At 39.7% G+C, this 20,563-nt stretch overlaps 1 protein-coding gene and 2 long non-coding RNA genes across 7 annotated transcripts in view; 2 read left to right on the top strand and 1 right to left on the bottom strand.

The window, feature by feature from the left end:
* Nucleotides 1-20,563, top strand: part of GK5 (glycerol kinase 5) — an 81,654-nt gene that overhangs the window by 17,221 nt on the left and 43,870 nt on the right. For all 5 annotated transcript variants that reach the window (XM_082461253.1, XM_082461254.1, XM_082461252.1 and 2 more), the window contains exon 4: nucleotides 20,068-20,161. In XM_082461253.1, coding sequence (XP_082317379.1) covers nucleotides 20,068-20,161 — 94 coding nt within the window. The remainder of the gene's footprint in view (nucleotides 1-20,067; nucleotides 20,162-20,563) is intronic.
* LOC309660551 overlaps nucleotides 1-20,563 on the bottom strand; it is a 247,780-nt gene that overhangs the window by 202,198 nt on the left and 25,019 nt on the right. The gene's annotated exons all lie outside the window — the stretch shown is intronic.
* Nucleotides 14,031-18,226, top strand: LOC309660566. Its single transcript, XR_014263471.1, has 2 exons — nucleotides 14,031-16,223; nucleotides 16,262-18,226. It is a non-coding gene; the product is annotated as an uncharacterized lncRNA (long non-coding RNA).

Raw genomic sequence — 20,563 nt, 5'->3', positions numbered from 1 at the left:
AAGTATATAAAGTAAATATTAACAGACATAAAGGAAGAAATTGACAGTAATACAATAATAATAGGGGATTTTAATACCCCAATCACATTAATGAATAGATCATCCAGACAGAAAATCAATAAGGACACATTGGCTTTAAATGACATTTTAGACCAGATGGACTTAATGGATATCTGTAGACTATTACATTCTAAACTAGCAAAATACACATTCTTCTCAAGTGCACATGGAACATTCTCCAGGATAGATCACATGCTAGGCCACAAAAGAAGTCTCAGTAAATTTACGAAGATTGAAATTAAATCCAGCATCTTTTCTGACCACAGCAGTGTGAAACTAGAAATCAATAGCAAGAAGAAAACTGGTAAAAACACGAACAAGTGGAGACTGAAAACATACTATAAAAAAGCCATTGGGTCAACAAAGAAATTAAAGAAGAAGTCAAAAAATACCTTGGGATGAATGAAAATAGAAACACAACGTCCAAAATCTATGGGACACAACAAAAACAATTCTAAGAGGGCAGTTTATAATAATAGAAGCCTACCTCAAGAAAAAAGAAAAATCTCAAATTAACAACCTAACTTTCCCTCTAAAGGAATTAGAAAAAGAAGAACAAGCAAAGTCCAAAGTCAGTAGAAGGAAAAAAATAATAAAGATCAGAGTGGAAATAAATAAAATAGAGACCAAAAAACAGTAGAAAAGATAAATGAAACTAAGAGCTGTTTTTTTGAAAAGATAAACAAAATTGATAAACTTTAGCCAGACTCATTAAGAAAAAGAGAGAGTGCTCAAATTTAAAACATAAGAAATGAAAGAGAAGTTACAACTGATAGAAGTTACAACTGATATCACAGAAATACAATCATAAGAGAATAATGCAAACAGTAATATGCTAACAAATTGGACAACTTAGAATAAGTGGATAAATTCTGAGAAACATACAGTTTTCCAAGACTGAATCAGGAAGAAACAGAAAATCTGAATAGATTGATTATTAGTATTGAAATGGAATCAGTAATCAAGAGACTCCCAACACACAAAAGTCTGGGACTAGATGACTTCACAGGGGAATTCTACCAAACATTTAAAGAAAAGTTAATATGTATGCTTCTCAAACTGTTTCAAAAAATTAAAGAGGTGGACTTCCCTGGTGGTGCAGTGGTTAAGAATCCGCCTGCCAATGCAGGGGACATGGTTTTAGCCCTGGTCCAGGAAGATCCCACATGCCATGGAGCAACTAAGCCTGTGCACCACAACTACTGAGCCTGCGTCTAGAGCCCGCGAACCACAACTACTGAGCCTGTGTGCCACAACTACTGAAGCCCGCACACCTAGACCCTGTGCTCCGCAACAAGAGAAGCCACCGCAATGAAAAGCCCGTGCACCGCAACAAAGTGTAGCCCCTGCTCGCTGCAACTAGAGAAAGCCTGCGTGCAGCGATGAAGACCCAATGCAGCCATAAATAAATGAATAAACAAGCAGACAAACAAATAAATAAATAAATAAAAGAGGAGAGAACTCTTCCCACCTCATTCTATGAGGCCAGCATTACCCTGATACCAAAATCAGATAAAGATACTACAAAAAAATATACAGGCCCATATAGCTGATGAAATAGATGCAAGAATCCTCAACAAAATATTAGCAAACCAAATTCAACAATATGTAAAAAGGATCATACATCATGATCAAGGGGGATTTATTCCCGGGATGTGAGGATGGTTCAATATCTGCAAATCAATCAATTAACATGATACACCACATTAACATAACCAAGGATAAAAATCACATGATCATCTCAATAGATGCAGAAAAAGCATTTGGCAAAATTCAATATCCATTCGTGATAAAAACTGTCAACAAAGTTGGTACAGAAGGAACAAACCTCAACATAGTAAAGGCCATCTGACAAACCCACAGCTGGCATCATACTCAGTGGTGAAAAGCTGGAAGTATTTCCTTTAAGATCAGGGACAAGATGAGGATGCCCACTCTTCCCACTTCTATTTAATATAGTATTGGAAGTCCTAGCCACGGCAATCAGACAAGAAAAAGAAATAAAAGACATTCAAATTGAAAGGGAAGAAGTAAAACTACCACTGTTTGCAGATGACATGATACTATATAAGGAAAACCTTTGACTCCACCAAAAAAACTGCTAGAATAAACGAATTCAGTAAAGTTGCAGGATACAAGATTAATATAAAGAAATTTGTTGCATTTCTGTACACTAATAACAAAAGAAATGAATCCCATTTATAAATCAAAAAGAATAAAATATCTAGGAATAAATTTAATGAAGGAGGTGAAAGACACATACTCTGAAACCTATAAGACATAGGTGAAGGAAATTGAAGAGGATAGAAATAAATGGAAATATACCCCATGTTCATGGGTTAGGAGAATTAGCATTATTAAAATATCCATACTACCCAAAGCAATCTACAGATCTAATGCAATACCTATCAAAATATCCATGACATTTTTCACAGAACTAGAACAAATAATCCTAAAATTTGTATGGAACCACAAAAGACCCTGAACAGTAAAGCAGTCTTGAGAAAAAAGAACAAGGTTGGAGGTATCTCTGCTCTCTGACTTCAGACTATACTACAGAGCTAAGGTAATGAAAACAGTGTGGTATCAGCACAAAAACAGATACATAGATCAATAGAACACAATAGAGAGCCCAGAAATAAACCCATGCACACATGGTCAATTAATCTATGGCAAAGGAGGCAAGAATATATAATTTTTAAAAAAGACTGTTCAATAAGTGGTATTGGGAAAACTGGACCAGCTACACATAAAAGAATGAAATTAGAACATTTTCTCACACTATTTACAAAAATAAACTCAAGATGAATTAAAGACCTAAATGTAAGACCTGAAATCATAAAACTAGAAGAAAACATAGGTACTACACTTTTTGACATTGGTCATAGCTATATTTCTTTGGCTTTATCTCCTTAGGCAAGGGGAATAAAAGCAAAAATAAACAAATGGGACATAATCAAACTCAAAAACTCTTGTACAGCAAAGGAAACCATCAACAAAACGAAAAGGAAACCTACCAAATGGAAGAAGATATTTGCAAATGATACATCTGGTAAGGGTTTACTATCCAAAATATATAAAGAACTCATACAACTCAATATGACAAAAAAAATAGCCAACCCAATTTAAAAAGGGCAGAGAATCTGAACAGACAGTTTTCCAAAGAAATACAGATGGCCAAAAGGCACATGAAAAGATGCTCAACATCACTTATCATCAGGGAAATACATTTCAGAACCACAATGAGATATCACCTCATACCTATTAGAATGGCTGTTATCAAAAAGAAAAAAAATAACAAATGTTGGCAAGGATGTGGAGAAAAGGGAACCCTTGTGCACTGTTGGTGGGAATGTAAATTGGTGCAGCCACTATGGAAATCAGTATGGAAGTTCCTCAAGAAATTAAAAATAGAACTACCATATGATTTAGCCATTCCACTCCTGGGTATTTATCTGATGAAAACACTAATTTGAAAAGATATGTTCACCTCAGTGTTTATAGCAGCATTATTTACAATGGCCAACACATGGAAGCAACCTAAGTGTCCATCGAAGGATGGACATCCATCCTTCTATGGACATCCATAGAAGGATAAAGAAGATGTGTTATATATATAGAAACATAGGACTATATATATGTGTGTGTATATATATATATTTATATATAGGACTATTACTCAGCCATAAAAAAGGATGAAATTTTGCCATTTGCAACAACATGGATGGACTTGGAGGGTATTATGCTTGGTGAAATAAGTCAGGCAGAGAAAGACAAATACTGCGTTTCACTTAATATGCAGAACAAATGAAACATATACAAACAAATGAACAAATATAACAAAACAGAAACAGGCTTACCGATACTGAGAACAAACTAGTGGTTACCAGAGGGGAGAGGTGTCAGGGTTGGGCCAAGATAGGTGAAGGAGATGAAGAGCTACAAAATACCAGGTGTAAAATAAATAGGTTTCAAGGATGTTATGTACAGCACAGGGGATATAGACAATATTTTATAATATCTTTCTATGGCGTATATTTTATAAAAATATTGAATTACTATGTTGTACACCTAAAACTAATATAATATTGTAAGTCAACTATACTTCAGTTAAAAAAAATTAATTTAAAAAATAACTTACCACTATTTCTGGTCTTGATGTTTGGGAGGACGTGAAAGAAATTACAGAGAATATAAGAGGAGGAATGAGTTAGGTGATGATGAGGGTGGGTAGAAGGAAACATGATGAAGTGTGTGGTTTGGGACATGTGAATGTGGAGATATCCCACAGGTTTAGACAGGCATGACTCGTTTCCTCCAGAGAGGTACTCTTCCTTTTTCTCGTTTTGTTTTGTTTTGTTGTTGTGGGTTTTTTTTTTGCTGCACCATGGGACATATGGGATCTTAGTTCCCCAACCAGGGATGGAACCCACGCCCCGTGCATTGGAAGCACAGAGTCTTAACAACTGGACCACCAGGGAAGTCCCTAGGTACTCTTTTTTTTTTTTCAGCTGCGTTGGGTCTTTGTTGCTGTGCACAGGCTTTCTCTAGTTGTGGCGAGGGGGGGCTGCTCTTTGTTGTGGTGCGCGGGCTTCTCATTGCAGTGGCTTTTCTTTTGTGGAGCTCAGGCTCTAGGCATGTGGGCTTCAGTAGTTGCAGCATGCAGACTCAGTAGTTGCGGCACGTGGGCTCAGTAGTTGTGGTGCATGGGCTCAGTTGGTGTGGGATCTTCCCAGACCAGGGATCGAACCCGTGTCCCCTGCATAGGCAGGCGGATTCTTAACCACTGCACCACCAGGGAAGTCCTCGTGCTCATTGCTGAGAGAAAAAGAGAGACAGATTTGACCCTATGGAACAACCTATTGTTCATCCAGCCCCAGCCAGCGCCTCCTCTTCCCAGCTCATTGTTTTTTCCTCCAGTGTCCATGGTGCATTCTGTCATCATGGCCATAGAAACTTTGTTTTCCTTAGAATTGCTGTTAGGAAGTCTAAAACTTTGAACTTTCTTTTTATTTTTCTCCTCATTCCCCCCCCACCACCCCTCAGATGCCAGGAAACTCTTTTTGTTTGTTTGTTTTTATTTCTGTTACTCTAGGAGGTGGGTCAAAAAGATCTTGCTGTGATTTATGTCAAAGAGTGTTCTTCCTATGTTTTCCTCTAAGAGTTTTATAGTGTCTGGTCTTACATTTATGTCTTTAATCCACTTTCAGTTTATTTTTGTGTATGGTGTTAGGGAGCGTTCTAATTTCATTCTTTTACATGTACCTGTCCAGTTTTCCCAGCACCACTTATTGAAGAAACCCTTTTCTCCATTGTATATCCTTGCCTCCTTTGTCGTAGATTAGTTGACCATAGATGCATGGGTTTATCTCTGGACTTTTTATCCTGTTCCTTTGATCTATATATGTGGTTTTGTTCCAGTACCGTATTGTCTTGATTACTGTAGCTTTGTAGTATGATCTGAAGTCAGCGAGTCTGACTCCTCCAAGTCCATTTTTTTCCCTCAAGATTGCTTTGGCTATTCAGGGTCTTTTGTGTCTTCATGCAAATTTTAAGATTTTTTTGTTCTAGTTCTGTAAAAAATGCCATTGGTAATTTGATAGGGATTGCATTGATTCTGTAGATTGCTTTGGGTAATATAGTCATTTTCACAATACTGATTCTTCCAATCAAAGAACATGGTATATCTCTCCATCTGTTTGTGTCATCTTTGATTTCTTTCATCAGTGTCTTATAATTTTCTGAGTACAGATCTTTTACCTCCTTAGGTAGGTTTATTCGTAGGTATTTTATTCTTTTTGTTGCAGTGGTGAATGGGATTGTTTCCTTAATTTCTCTTTCTGATCTTTCATTGTTAGTGTATAGCAATGCAAGAGATTTGTGTGCATTAATTTTGTATCCTGCAACTTTACCAACTTCATTGATTAGCTCTAGTAGTTTTCTGGTGGCATCTTTAGGATTTTCTATGTATAGTATCATGTCATCTGCAAACAGTGGCAGTTTTACCTCTTTTTCAATTTGTGTTCCTTTTATTTCTTTTTCTTCTCTGATTGCCATGGCTAGGACTTCCAAAACTATGTTGAATGATAGTGGCGAGAGTGGACATCCTTGTCTTGTTCCTGATCTTAGAGGAGATGCTTTCAGTTTTTCACCATTGAGAATGATGTTTGCTGTGGGTTTGTCGTATATGGCCATTTTTTGAGGTAGGTTCCCTCTATGCCCACTTTCTGGAGAGTTTTTATCATAAATGGGTGTTGAATTTTGTCAAAAGCTTTTCTGCATGTATTGAGATGATCATATGGTTTTTATTCTTCAGTTTGTTAATGTGGTGTATCACATTGATTGATTTGCGTATATTGAAGAATCCTTGCATCTCTGGGATAAATCCCAGTTGATCATGGTGTATGATACTTTTAATGTATTGTTGGATTCTGTTTGCTAGTATTTTGTTGAGGATTTTTGCATCTATATTCATGAGTGGTATTGGTCTGTAATTTTCTTTTTTTGTAGTATCTTTGTCTGGTTTTGGTATCAGGGTGATGGTGACCTCATAGAATGAGTTTGGGAGTGTTCCTTCCTCTGCAATTTTTTGGAAGAGTTTGAGAAGGATAGGTGTTAGCTCTTTTCTAAATGTTTGATAGAATTCGCCTGTGAAGCCATCTGGTCCTGGACTTTTGTTTGTTGGAAGATTTTTAATCACAGTTTCAATTTCATTACTTGTGATTGGTCTGTTCATATTTTCTGTTTCTTCCTGGTTCAGTCTTGGAAGGTTATACCTTTGTAAGAATTTGTCCATTTCTTCCAGGTTGTCCATTTTATTGGCATAGAGTTGCGTGTAGTAGTCTCTTAGGATGCTTTGTATTTCTATGGTGTCTGTTGTTACTTCTTTTTTATTTCCAATTTTATTGATTTTAGTCCTCTCCCTCTTTTTCTTGATGAGTCTGGCTAAATGTTTACCAATTTTGTTTGTCTTCTCAAAGAATCAGCTTTTAGTTTTATTGATCTTTGCTATTGTTTTCTTTGTTTCTATTTCATTTATTTCTGCTCTAATCTTGATGATTTCTTTCCTTCTACTAACTTTGGGTTTTGTTTGTTCTTCTTTCTCTAGTTCCTTTAGGCGTAAGGTTAGATTCTTTATTTGAGATTTTTCTTGTTTCTTGAGGTAGGATTGTATTGCTATAAACTTCCCTCTTAAAACTGCTTTTGCTGCACCCCATGGGTTTTGGATCATTGTGTTTTTGTTGTCATTTGTCTCTAGGTATGTTTTGATTTCCTCCTTGATTTCTTCAGTGGTCTCTTGGTTCTTTAGTAATGTATTGTTTAGCCTCCATGTGTTTGTGTTTTTTACATTTATTCCCCCTGTAATTGATTTCCAATCTCATAGCGTTGTGGTCAGAAAAGATGCTTGATATGATTTCAGTTTTCTTAAATTTACCGAGGCTTGATTTGTGATCCAAGATGTGATCTATCCTGGAGAATGTTCCGTGTGCACTTGAGAAGAAAATGTAATCTGCTGTTTTCAGATGGAATGTCCTAGAAATATCAATTAAATCTATCTGGTCTATTGTGTCATTTAAAGCTTGTGTTTCCTTTTTAATTTTCTATCTGGATGATCTGTCGATTGGTGTAAGTGAGGTGTTAAAATCCCCCACTATTTTTGTGTTGCTGTCGATTTCCCTTTTATAGCTGTTAGCATTTGCTGTATGTATTGAGGTGCTCCTATGTTGGGTCCATATATATTTATAATTGTTATATCTTTTTCTTGGATTGATCCCTTGATCATTATGTAGTGGCCTTCCTTCTATCTCATAATATTCTTTATTTTAAAGTCTATTTCATCTGATATGAGTATTGTTACTCCAGCTTTCTTTTGATTTCCATTTGCATGGAATATCTTTCTCCATCCCCTCACTTTCAGTCTGTATGTGTCCCTAGGTCTGAAGTGGGTGTCTTGTAGACAGCATATATATGGGTCTTGTTTTTGTATCCATTCAGCTAGCCTGTTTCTTTTGGTTGGAGCATTTAATCCATTCGTGTTTAAGGTAATTATCGATATGTATGTTCCTATTACCATTTTCTTAATTTTGGGGGGTTTGTTTTTGTAGGTCCTTTTCTTCTCTTGTTTTCCCACTTAGAGAAGTTCCTTTAGCATTTGTTGTAGAGCTGGTTTGGTGGTGCTGAATTCTCTTAGCTTTTGCTTGTCTGTAATGCTTTTTATTTCTCCATCGAATCTGAATGAGATCCTTGGTGGGTAGAGTAATCTTGGTTGTAGGTTCTTCCCTTTCATCACTTTAAGTATATCATGCCACTCCCTTCTGGCTTGTAGAGTTTCTGCTGAGAAATCAGCTGTTAACTTATGGGAGTTCCCTTGTATGTTATTTTTCATTTTTCCCTTGCTGCTTTCAATAATTTTTCTTTGTAATTTTTACCAGTTTGATTACTATGTGTCTCAGCGTGTTTCTCCTTGGGTTTATCCTGTATGGGACTCGCTGCGCTTCCTGGACTTGGGTGGCTATTTCCTTTCTCATGTTAGGGAAGTTTTTGACTATAATCTCTTCAGATATTTTCTCTGGTCCTTTCTCTCTCTCTTCTCCTTCTGGAACCCCTATAATGCGAATGTTGTTGCGTTTAATGTTGCCCCAGAGGTCTCTTAGGCTGTCTTCATTTCTTTTCATTCTTTTTTCTTTATTCTGTTTCGCAGCAGTGAATTCCACCATTCTGTCTTCCAGGTCACTTATCCGTTCTTCTACCTGAGTTATTCTGCTATTGATTCCTTCTAGTGTATTTTTCATTTCAGTTATTGTATTGTTCATCTCTGTTTGTTTGTTCTTTAATTCTTCTAGGTGTTTGTTCTTTACTTCTTCTAGGTCTTTGTTAAACATTTTTTGCATCTTCTCGACCTTTACCTCCATTCTTTTTCTGAGGTCCTGGATCATCTTCACTATCATTATTCTGAATTCTTTTTCTGGAAGGTTGCCTATCTCCACTTCATTTAGTTGTTTTTCTGGGGTTTTATCTTGTTCTGGTACATAGTCCTCTGCCTTTTCATTTTGTCTGTCTTTCTGTGAATGTTGTTTTTGTTCCACAGGCTGCAGGATTGTAGTCTGGTGGAAAAGGCTATCTAAGAGCCTTGTGCAAGCTTCCTGATGGGAGAGACTGGTGGTGGGTAGAGCTGGGTGTTGCTCTGGTGGGCAGAGCTCAGTAAAACTTTAATCTGCTGTCTGCTGATGGATGGGGCTGAGTTCCCTCCCTGTTGGTTGTTTGGCCTGAGGTGACCCAGCACTGGATCCTACAGGCTCTTTGGAGGGGCTAATGGTGGACTCCGGGAGGGCTCATGCCAGGAAGTACTTCCCAGAACTTCTGCTGCCAGTGTCCTTGTCCCCACGGTGAGCCACAGCCACTCCCCACCTCTGCAGGAGACCCTCCACCACCAGCAGGTAGGTGTGGTTCAGTCTCCTATGGGATCACTGCTCCTTCCCCTGGTCCCAGTGCTCTCACTACTTTGTGTGTGCCCTCCAAGAGTGGAGTCTCTGTTTTCCCCAGTCCTGTCAAAGTCCTGCAATCAAATCCCACTAGCCTTCAAAGTCTGATTCTCTGGGAATTCCTTCTCCCATTGCTGGACCCCCAGGTTGGGAAGCCTGACGTGGGACTCAGAACCTTTACTCCAGTGGGTGAACTCCTGTGGTATAATTGTTCTCCATTTTGTGAGTCACCCACCCAGTGGTTATGGGATTTGATATTATGGGGATTGCGCCCCTTATACCATTTCATTGTGGCTTCTCCTTTTTCTTTGGATGTGGGGTATCTTTTTTAGTGAGTTCCAGTGTCTTCCTGTCGATGATTGTTCAGCAGTTAGTTGTGATTCTGGTGCTCTCGCAAGAGGGAGTGAGCACATGTCCTTCTACTCTGCCATCTTCTGCCTATTCACCGAAACTCTTTTTTTTTTTTTATTAACTTTTTTCAGTCCTGAGTTTTCTTCAAATGCTTCAGGTTAAAATTTTTTTCAACATATTTGATCAGTGGTTGTGTTTAGCCTGTTTTCTAAAACAACTGTAAATGATAACTCCTCCATTTTCGTTGTTTCAAATTCACTTTGTTCTAAAAAAAAATCTTGAGTTGTTTTATTTCTTCTGTCACTGTGTCTCTCAGGGAGGCTTCTGCCAACTAACCTCAGATCAGGGTGTGTGCCAATTAGTAATATAAACCATGAGTCCCTGCACGGGGATACACTTGGTAACTGTTTGAGGGCTCATCGCGAGTAAGGCATTGTGCTAGTTGCTGAATTGAATATAAAGATGCATCAGAACAGCAGCCCTCTAGGAATTTACAGTCTCATAATGCAAGTATCTAAATTAGTCTGCATTCACTCAGCACCAAATATAACTTTTATTGTGGCACTTGCTACTTGTGTTAATGGTTCTTAGCAATTATTTATGGCACAAAATAGATTAAGAGCCACAGAATTGTACACTGTGTTAGAGAGGTTTAAGACAGTTCATTTACAATACTGCATTCTTGTTTTCCCTCTCTTTCTCCTTTTACTGTTGATAGAGCTAAAACAAACGTAAGTCACTGCAAGTGAATGTTGAAACATGTGCCATTACTTGAGATCAGCATTATATATCGTCTTCTACCATGTTATGAGTTAATGATGCCACATTCACTTTGTGATCTTCTCCCCTCTTTGTTCTTCAGCTACACCAGCCTTTAACACATCATGCCCCATCCTGCCTTAGCACCTTTGGACATATAATACATTTTGTTGGGAATGTTCACCCTCCTTGTTTGTTCCTACTTATCCTTCGGAGCTCAGTTCTGTTGTCACTTTTCAAAGAAGGCTTTCCTGACCTCCCAGACTAGGCAGAGTCTCCCCGTTAAGACACTCATGGTACCCTTTATTTCTCCTTCATAGGACTTATTCCTTTTGTAAGTAAGCAATTGAGTAATTGATTATTTGTTTGACTTCCCTGGTAGAAAATATATTCATAAGGGCAACAATGCCATGTCTCTGTTCACAGCTATCCCCAGCTTCTGGCAGAAATTGCTGTATAAATATTTGATGAACCAGTGAAAAAATCAGATTTAAGTGTGTAAGTAGATGCTGTTGTAGAATGGCTCCAAATAATCATATATCAATAGATTTCATTTCTGAAAAACCCAATCTGATAGTTCTCATTAGCAGAGGAGCGTTTATTCATTTATCAAATACCTCTTTCGTATCTGGGCTAGGTGGTGAGAATCTGAAAGTGAATTCACTGTTCCCTCAGGAGGCTCACAGTCTAGTGTTAGATCCAGACGTGTACATAGTGAGGGTGCAGCTGACAGATGTCTGCTCTGCAGGACTGCTTTATACCTTAATGAGGGAGCCGTAGTGGGTGACTGAATAGCCTAGAAGTGGGAGTTAGGGAACGTTTCACAGAGCCAAGTCTCGAAGGATGAGTAGGAGTTCCCTTAGTGGGGAGAGCAAATCACTGGCAGAGGCGGGAGATGCAAGAACATGGTGCGTCTGAAGCATCTAAAGCACTCTGGAGGGAATTCCCTGGCAGCCCAGTGGTTAGGACTCCACGCTTTCACTGCTGAGGGCACAGTTCATCGGGAAACTAAGATCCTGCAAGCTGTGCAGTGCAGCCAAAAAAAAAAATAAATAAACAAGATAAAGGGCTCTGGAATTCAAGCAGTGACATCGGGAAGACACCACACCCAAGTGCTCTGCCTCCTTCCTGACTCTAACCTCCCCTCTGACCAACCCTCCTCCTATTCTCTGTGCTGCATCCACCCCGCGGCCTGCTTCTTGAGCACTCCCCACCGATTCCTGCCTTCAAGCTTTGTGCCTGCTGTTCCCCCTGCCTGGAGCTCTGTTACCCGAGATCTTCCCTTTCTCATCATTTGGAACTCACCTCAAAGAGCACTTCTTCTAAGGGACCTTCCCTGACCATTTTATTTACCTGTAACTTTACCATTTTATTTTCTTCATATCACTCATCACTAAAATTTTTCATATCTAAAATCACTTCATGTCTAAAATTTTTATTTACTTATTTACACATTTTTAGAATTACATCTCTCCCATAGAAGTAAGAAGTTCCATGAGTGTTGGGACTTTCGTCTGCCCTGTCCTCATGGCGTCCTTCACACTGAGAACAGTACCTGGCACATAGTAGTCACTCAAGGCTTTGATTGCGATGAACCTGGAGGGGAAGGCAGGGACCCAGACCAGAGAAGGCCATTGGTTGTGGTAAAGAGCTTACCCCTTATAAGCAGTGGGAAACTCAAAAGCTGTTAAGCAGGAGAGCAGTGTGACCAAATTTATATTTTAGAAAGAGTATTCTTAAAGCAGCATGGACAGTGGGTTTGAGGGAATGAGGCTGAAACTGGAAGTCTCTTTGAAAGCTATTGCTTATTCAGGTCTCTGATCTCATATCAAAAAGACACCTCAGGGACTTCCCTGGCGGTCCAGTGGTTAAGACTCCGCACTTCCAGTGCAGGGGGCGCGGGTTCAATCCCTGGTTGGGGAAACTAAGATCCTGCATGCCACGTGGCCAAAAAATAATAATAATAATAATAATAATAAAATAAAATACTTTAAAAAAATGAATGCTGTTAAAAAAAAAAAATCACCCCCAGTTACTCTATTCCTTTACCATGCCAATGTTTTCATAGCATTGTCATTGTATGAAATAATATTTTTTATTAACTCATTTGTTTCTCACCCCCCATTAGAATGTAAGCTCCAGGGACTTTAAGGGCTCTCTCTGAGGACTTAAGATGAGCCCCTCCCCGCTCCTCCCTCCTGCACCCCCTGCCAAGTTTTTGGCTGAAGCCCCTGAAGGATACCACTGGCCTCAGGTGTGACACACTGGAGGAAGAGGAGCAGCAAGTTTGGTTAGACATGTTGCATTTGAGATGGTGTGGGCCGTCTTGGGAGGTATGAGGCAGGCCGCTGTCTATGTGTGAGGGGATGGAACTTAAGTGAGAGGCTGGCCCCAGAGATGAGGATTGGGAGGGTCTATGAGTGTGGGTCAAATTGCTCTCAATAGAGAGCAGCTAGTTGAAAAGAGAAGGGGACCACGGATGCAGCCCCCAGCAAATACCAGCATGTACCTGGCAGTCAAAGGAAGAAAAATCTGCAGAGCAAACCAGGAAGGTGTGCTTAGAAAGGCAGGAGGAGAAACAGTACAGCGATACCATGGAAACTTAGGAAAGTGACAGTTCTAGGAAGGAGGAAGTGATTGTCTGGAGCCAATACTGCAGAAAGGTCAAGTCAGATGGAAAAGGATCCTGTAAATCTGGGAATTAGAAATACATTGGTGGGAATTCCTTGGAGATCCAGTGGACTTGGCGCTTTCACTGCTGAGGGCGAGGGTTCAATCCCTGGTCGGGGAACTAAGATCCCGCAAGCCACTCGGCCAAAAAAAAAAAAAAAGCAATACTAAATAAATAAATAACTCCATTGATGACCGTAGTGAATGTAATTTTCATGAATGATTGGGAATCTAAATTGCATTTGAATTGTATGTAGTTGAGATAGTAGGAAGTGATACGGAAACCCTGAGAGGGCTTAGTTGGGTGGGGAGGCATTGTGGGTCAAAGATGGGGAGATTTAAGCAAGTTTAGAGAAGACAGTTGCAGGAATGTTTGCGAAATGAAGTGATAGAAGAGACAGGAAGGCATGGATAAAGAGAGTACAAGTGGAGGTGCCAGCCTTAGACTTGGAGAGGGAAAGCTTCTCCTCTGACCCGAGAGAGATGCACCATCGCTGTAGGTGTAGCTGGAGGAGTAGGGAGTTGAGGAAAGTCATTCCCTGTGTCCTTACTTCCCTTGAGAAACAGGAGGCAAGTGGTGGCCTAGGGCTTGAGAAATCTAGTGAAAAGTTAGATGTGCCATTGGTGGGGAATGGAGAGGAAACTAATTAGGGACAAGAGAGAGACTTTCATCATTTTAAGTGACTTTGAGAGAGCAGACGAGGACATTCCTCCAACTCCTCTCAATGGTTCTGACATTGAAAATGAATCCAGAAGAAAGTTAGATTAATCCCAGATTAGGTATTGAAAAGGTACATAGTTAACTTGTAAGTCAAGGGGTAGAGAGTGACATCACCAAAATAGTGGAGTAGGAAGCTATAGGGGTTGGTCCCTCCACCAAAGCAACTGTTGATTTGGAGAGTTTGGAATAAGCTCTTTCAGAACTCTGGAATCTGATCCGACCTTATAACAGCTAGGGGACTGCTGGATAAAGGTAGAGGCTGCTATCCTTGTGTAAGAGAGGACATGTGCAAACCAGCCACCAGCCTCCATTCTTCAGCCCTACTGCACATGTGGGGAAAGCGGCCCTCATTCCAGGAATGAGGGCTGAGAACTTTGTCCTACCGAAATGTGTGCCTATGTACTTTGGTAGATTTTGCAATGCCCTGCAGAATTGGCACAGATGCTTACCTAGGTTCTGGCCTTCTCAGCTGCAGTTGCTTCCTTTGGCAGCGTCTATTGGAAGATTTAAAGGGCCAGTATCTTTTGGGGGTTTGCGAGGCCACACGTTTTAGAAAATGTTTGTCAGATCACTAGCCGATCACAGAGAAAACATAACAGACGTTTCAGAAACTTCAGCGACCACACACCAACGAGGAATACATACTTTGCCCAAGTAGTTTGGAAAAGTCACAAACTGACAGCTCCAGCCCTCAGCCAGGAAGAACTGGCAATCCCTGACGAGTGGGAAAACCAGATTTCTAGAGTTATTACACTTATTTTCACAGGAATAAAAGTTTTAAAAATCTCACTTACCTGAGTTAAGTAATTAGTCAACTTAAGGAATGTTTGAATTTATCTGTTAAAAACTGAAATTATACATTAAGGTATGATATTACACATTATAAAAACTGTATAAAACCATACGGTTCAGGATTCATGCCTTTCCTTAAAACCTTTTCAACTCCTTTAATTACTCTGTCTTTCCTGTAAACAGCACTTCCCAGTATTCAGCCTCACAAGTTATTAAAGCAAAGTGCATTTTTATGTCTTAATCTAACAAAAAGAAAAATCAGTGTGTGTGAGATTATGGCATATTTGTTTAACTCATGCATTACTCTCATATTCTATAATATATTCATGTTTGCTTTCATCTAAAATTAATGTCTCCAAATACTTATTAAGGAAAACTGTTGTTCCAAACACTGCCCATGCACCATCTGGAAGGGGCAGCCTAGCTGAGAAGGCATTTAACTGTGTGGCATTAAAAGTGTTAAAACAATCAGTATGCAATATTGATTATAAGAGCAAATATTGCAGGTTTCATCACACTTGAGGAGCTGGAAAATTATCTTACTCTTTTACTTAGTAATCTCACACTTAGGAGCGAAGGAGATTTGGGGGAAATAACTCAACAGCAATGCCTCAAAACGTAACCTTTGGAAATAGGGTCATTGCAGATGTATTATTTAAATTAGGATGAGATCATAATGCAGGATGAGGTAGACTCCTCATCAAATATGACTGGTTTCCTCATATGAAGACTGCCATGTGAAGACAGACATAGGGAGAACACCATGTGAAGAAGGAAAGATTGCTGCAAACTACCAGATCCTCCCAGGCAAGGGAGGATCCCTTTACAGGTTTCAGAGGGAGGACGGCCCTGCTAACACCATGATTTTGGACTTCTAGCCTCCAGAACTGTGAGACAATACATTGCTATTGTTTTAGTCGCCCAATTTGTGACCTTTGTTATGGCAATCCAAGGAAACTAATACGGTGGTCACTGGGTTTTAAACCAGGGAGCCATGACCAGACAATAGGGAAAGAACAGTCTTTTCAACAAATGATGCTGAGAAAACTGGGCATCCACTTGCAAAAGGAAGAAGTTGGACTCTGATCATACACCACATACAAAAATTAACTAAAAAAAATGGATCAAACACAAACTTTAAAAGAGAAAACTATAAAACTCTTAGAAGAAAACAGGAAATCTCCATTACTGTCGATTTAGCAATGACTTCTTTTTTTTTTTTTTAATTTGTTAATTTACTTTATTTTTGGCTGCATCGGGTCTTCATTGCTGCCCTGTGGGCTTTCTCTAGTTGCAGCGAGCGGGGGCTACTCTTCGTTGCAGTGCATGGGCTTCTCATTGCCGTGGCTTCTCGTTGCAGAACACAGGTTCTAGGAGCACAGGCTTCAGTAGTTGTGGCTCGCAGGCTCAAAGAGTGCAGGCTCAGTAGTTGTGGCTTGCGGGCTCCAGAGCGCAGGCTCAGCAGTTGTGGCTCATGGGCCCAACTGCTTGGCGGCATGTGGCATCCTCCCAGACCAGGGCTCGAACCTGCGTCTCCCACATTGGCAGGCAGATTCCCAACCACTGCGCCACCAGGGAAGCCCCAGCAATGACTTCTTAAATGACATCAAAAGTACAGCTAACAGGGACTTCCCTGGCAGTCCAGTGGTTGGGATTTTGCGCTTCCAAAGAAGGGGGTGCAGGTTCGATCCCTGGTCAGGGAACTAAGATTCCGCATGCCGCATGGCCAAAATAAGATTTAAAAATAAAAAAGAAAAAGTGCAGCTAACAAATGAAAAAAATAGATAAGTTGAATTTTATCAAAATTAAAACTTTTGTGCATCAAAGAATACTCTCAAGATATTTTCATCTATTTATGATGAGTAATTTTTCTTTAATTTTCTTAACTATTGGAACTGTCCAAAGTAGAAACTGAGAATAGCCCTAAATTTAATACAGAATAATAAGAAATAAAGTCGTGCTGAAATTATTTTGACATAACATATAATTTGCATTTCAAAAATGTCTGAAAAAATTTATAGCCATTGATATCTTAAATCTACAGTTAGATATCTGAAAACTGACTGAAGCATGTAATATGGAAGGTATGTGTCTTGGTATGTTTGGTTTGTAATTTAAGATGGAGGACTAAAACAATAGGAGAGGGACTTCCCTGGTGGCACAGTGGTTAAGAATCCACCTGCCAGTGCAGGGGACACAGGTTTGAGCCCCAGTTCGGGAAGATCCCACATGCTGCGGAGCAGCTAAGCTCGTGCGCCACAACTACTGAGCCTGCGCTCTGGAGCCCGCAAGCCACAGCTACTGAGCCCGCGTGCCTAGAGCCTGTGCTCCACAACAAGAGAAGCCACCGCAGTGAGAAGCCTGTGCACCGCAACGAAGAGTAGACCCCTCTTGTTGCAACTAGAGAAAGCCTGTGCGCAGCAGCGAAGACCCAACACAGCCAAAAATAATTAAATAAAAATAAATAAATAAAAAAATTTATTAAAAAATAACAATAGGAGAATCACTTCTCTGATTTGTAGTAATGATAATCGTGATCGTTTGGATCACTAAAGGAAAAAGAAGTACCATGTTCATGATATATGTGAATGTATGTGAATGCTGTGATCCCATTAATATGTGAATGCTGTGATCCCATTAATAAAGGTGAAAAACAGAAAGAAAAAAAAAAAGGACACTTTAAAGTAAGTGAAAGCTCATAAAATGGGAGAAAATATTTGCAAATCATATATTTGATAAAGAATTAATATCCAGAGAATATAAATAACTGACAGCTCAGCAACAACACCAAAGCCTAAACCTAATTCATAAATGGACAAAGGGTTTAAATAATATTCAAATGGTCAACTAGCACATGAAAAGATGCTCAATATCATTAGTCACTGGGGAAATGCAAATCAAAACCACAATGAGATACCACTTCACATCTCCCAGGATGGCTATAATTTTTAAAATGTAAACTAACAAGTGTTGGTGAGGATATGGAAAAATTGGAACTCTTACATACTGGTTGCTGGAATGTCAAATGGTGCAGCCGCTGTGGAAAACGGTTTGGCAGTTCCTCAGAAACTAAACATAGGGGACTTCCCTGGTGGCGCAGTGGTTGAGAGTCCGCCTGCCAATGCAGGGGACACGGGTTTGAGCCCTGGTCCGGGAATATCCTACATGCCGCGGAGCAGCTAAGCCCGTGCACCACAACTGCTGAGCCCACGTGCTGCAACTACTGAAGCCCGTGAGCCTAGATCCCGTGCTCCGTAACAAGAGAAGCCACCGCAATGAGAAGCCCTCGCACCACAGCAAAGAGTAGTCCCCGCTCACCACAACTAGAGAAAGCCCCCGTGCAGCAATGAAGACCCAACACAGCCAAAAATAAATAAATTAATTAATTAAAAAGAAACTAAACACAGAATTATCATATGACCCAACAATTCTAGTCCTAGGTATATACCCAAAGAAATTGAAAACAGGGACTCAGATACTTGTACAGCAGTGTTTATAGCAGCATTATTTACAGTAGGAAGAAGCTGGAAACAGCCCAAGTGTTTGGAAATAGTGCTGATGGTTACACAACATTAATGCCACTGTACTGTGCACTTAAAAATGATTGAAATGGTAAATTTTATGTTATGTATATTTTACCACAATTTAAAAAAGAGAGAGTCAAAGGATAGAGAGTGTGTGAAGGCAAGTTATTAAAGTGATAGACCATGTAAGTAAGCCTAGTAGGAAAGTAAGCCTAGGAGGGGTTGGTAAGAAGGAAAGGGAATGTTTGAGGGATTAAAGGATGCAGTAAGTTTGAAGGGAAGGTATTTAGGGGGTAAGATTGAGAGAACTGAAATAATAGCAAGAAGTATTGACTGATATATTAGAATGTTAGGATTTCTTTTTCTTTTTCTTTTTTTTTTGGTTAATTTGCCTTATTTATTTATTTATTTTTTAGCAAATTGGGATTGCAATATATGTAAAGTTTTTATCCTGATTTTTTTCCCTTTAATATTATACTGTGGGCATTTCCCTGTCATTAACCTGTTTTTTTGTGTGTTTCAGGTGTATAGCAAAGTGATAGAATTTGGTGTAGAACGTTTCCAGGTGATAGAGTTGAGGATGTAACCATGGGTGAGGACTGCTTAAAAAGAGTGGGAAATGACAGTCTTGGGAATTGAACGTGGTCACAGTCACACAGGAGGAGGCCTGGAGGGAGCACAGAAGGCCAGCCTGGGCTGGATGTTGAAGCTGAGTGGATGGCAGTTGTTGATTTGTAGGAGCCTCAAAGGATAAAGAGTTTATTTCTATTCTGTTTCTTAGTGCTGTGCTTTTATTGTAGTATTGACCCAGAGTTTGTTGAATTTCTTTTTCTTGGACAAATTTTGGGAAGCCTGGGTAGGTTGCCAGTCAGGGGCTGAACCAGTCCTAAAGTTGAGAGGTATAAAACAGGCTCAGGGGTTTCCCTGGTGGTGCAGTGGTTAAAAATCAGCCTGCCAATGCAGGGGACACAGCTTTGAGCCCTGGTCCGGGAAGATCCCACATGCCACGGAGCAACTAAGCCCGTGTGCCACAACTACTGAGCCTGCGCTCTAGACCCTGCGAGCCACAACTACTGAAGCCCGCATGCCACAACTACTGAAGCCCGCGTGCCTAGAGCCTGTGCTCTGCAAAAAGAGAAGCCATCACAATGAGAAGCCCGTGCACCGCAATGAAGACTAGCCCCCGCTTGCTGCAACTAGAGAAAGCCCACGTGCAGCAACAAAGACCCAACGCAGCCAAAAATAAATAAATAAATAAACTTACAAAGAAAAAAAAACAGGCTCAGGCTACATTTTAGCTCTTCTGTAGGTACAGAAGTTTTTATCTGATTGTGTATATTAAGATAAGTACAATGAAAAGAGAAAGTACTGGCTTCTTTTTCTTGCTTTTAAAATTGTATAAGCAAGTCTTTGAAGGCTTTTCATCAGTTTTGTTTTTGGAAGTGTACACATTGTAATGCTTCAAAAAGAATAGTTTTTGGATAGAATCTGATCTAAAATTTTATACTGTACATCACATAATTGTTACAAAGTGTGTTCAATTTATCAAATCAAAGAGAAGAAGGCATTCAGAAAGCCCCAATTAATTAAATCATATGTTGAAATTACAGTTTGGCTTCTAATTTTGTTTTCTCTTGTGACAGATCTTTTATATAATATAGTCTCTGATTTATATTGAGTCTCAAAATACTGTTTCCATTTTTCTTAGGAAAACGGGAAAGCATTTCCACAACTTCATTAGTTGGCAAGACCTAAGAGCTATTGAACTTGTAAAATCTTGGAATAGTTCTCTTTTAATGAAGGTAATCTTTTTCTTATGTTCTGTGATTTGGATGTTACTGTTTTTCCTGTAAATGTCCTTTAGCCGTAGGCAGAACTGTATCATCTACTGATGATGTCTTCGGACATTAAGAAGAGAATACACACATGCACACTCCCCACCCCAGTGAAATTTAATAGTAGTCACCCAAGGGCGTGGTGGTGGACTGAAGTCCTTAACAGCTGCACGTCAGGAACCGCTGAGGAGGTTTGGGGGACCAGAGGTTCACAAGTGAGTGAGAATTCATTCCCGTTCCTGGAGAAATCGAAAAAATACAGACTATGTCCAGAAAAGATACAGACTATGTCCAGATTTTATCATCTTTTTTTATAAAAATGGTTAATGGATATTGAGAGAGATAACTAGCTGACTGCCACAAGCTTTC

This window comes from Balaenoptera physalus, assembly GCF_965194825.1.
Source record: "Balaenoptera physalus genome assembly, chromosome: 4".
NCBI lineage: Eukaryota > Metazoa > Chordata > Mammalia > Artiodactyla > Balaenopteridae > Balaenoptera > Balaenoptera physalus.
This window is presented reverse-complemented; position numbering and strand designations above follow the sequence as displayed.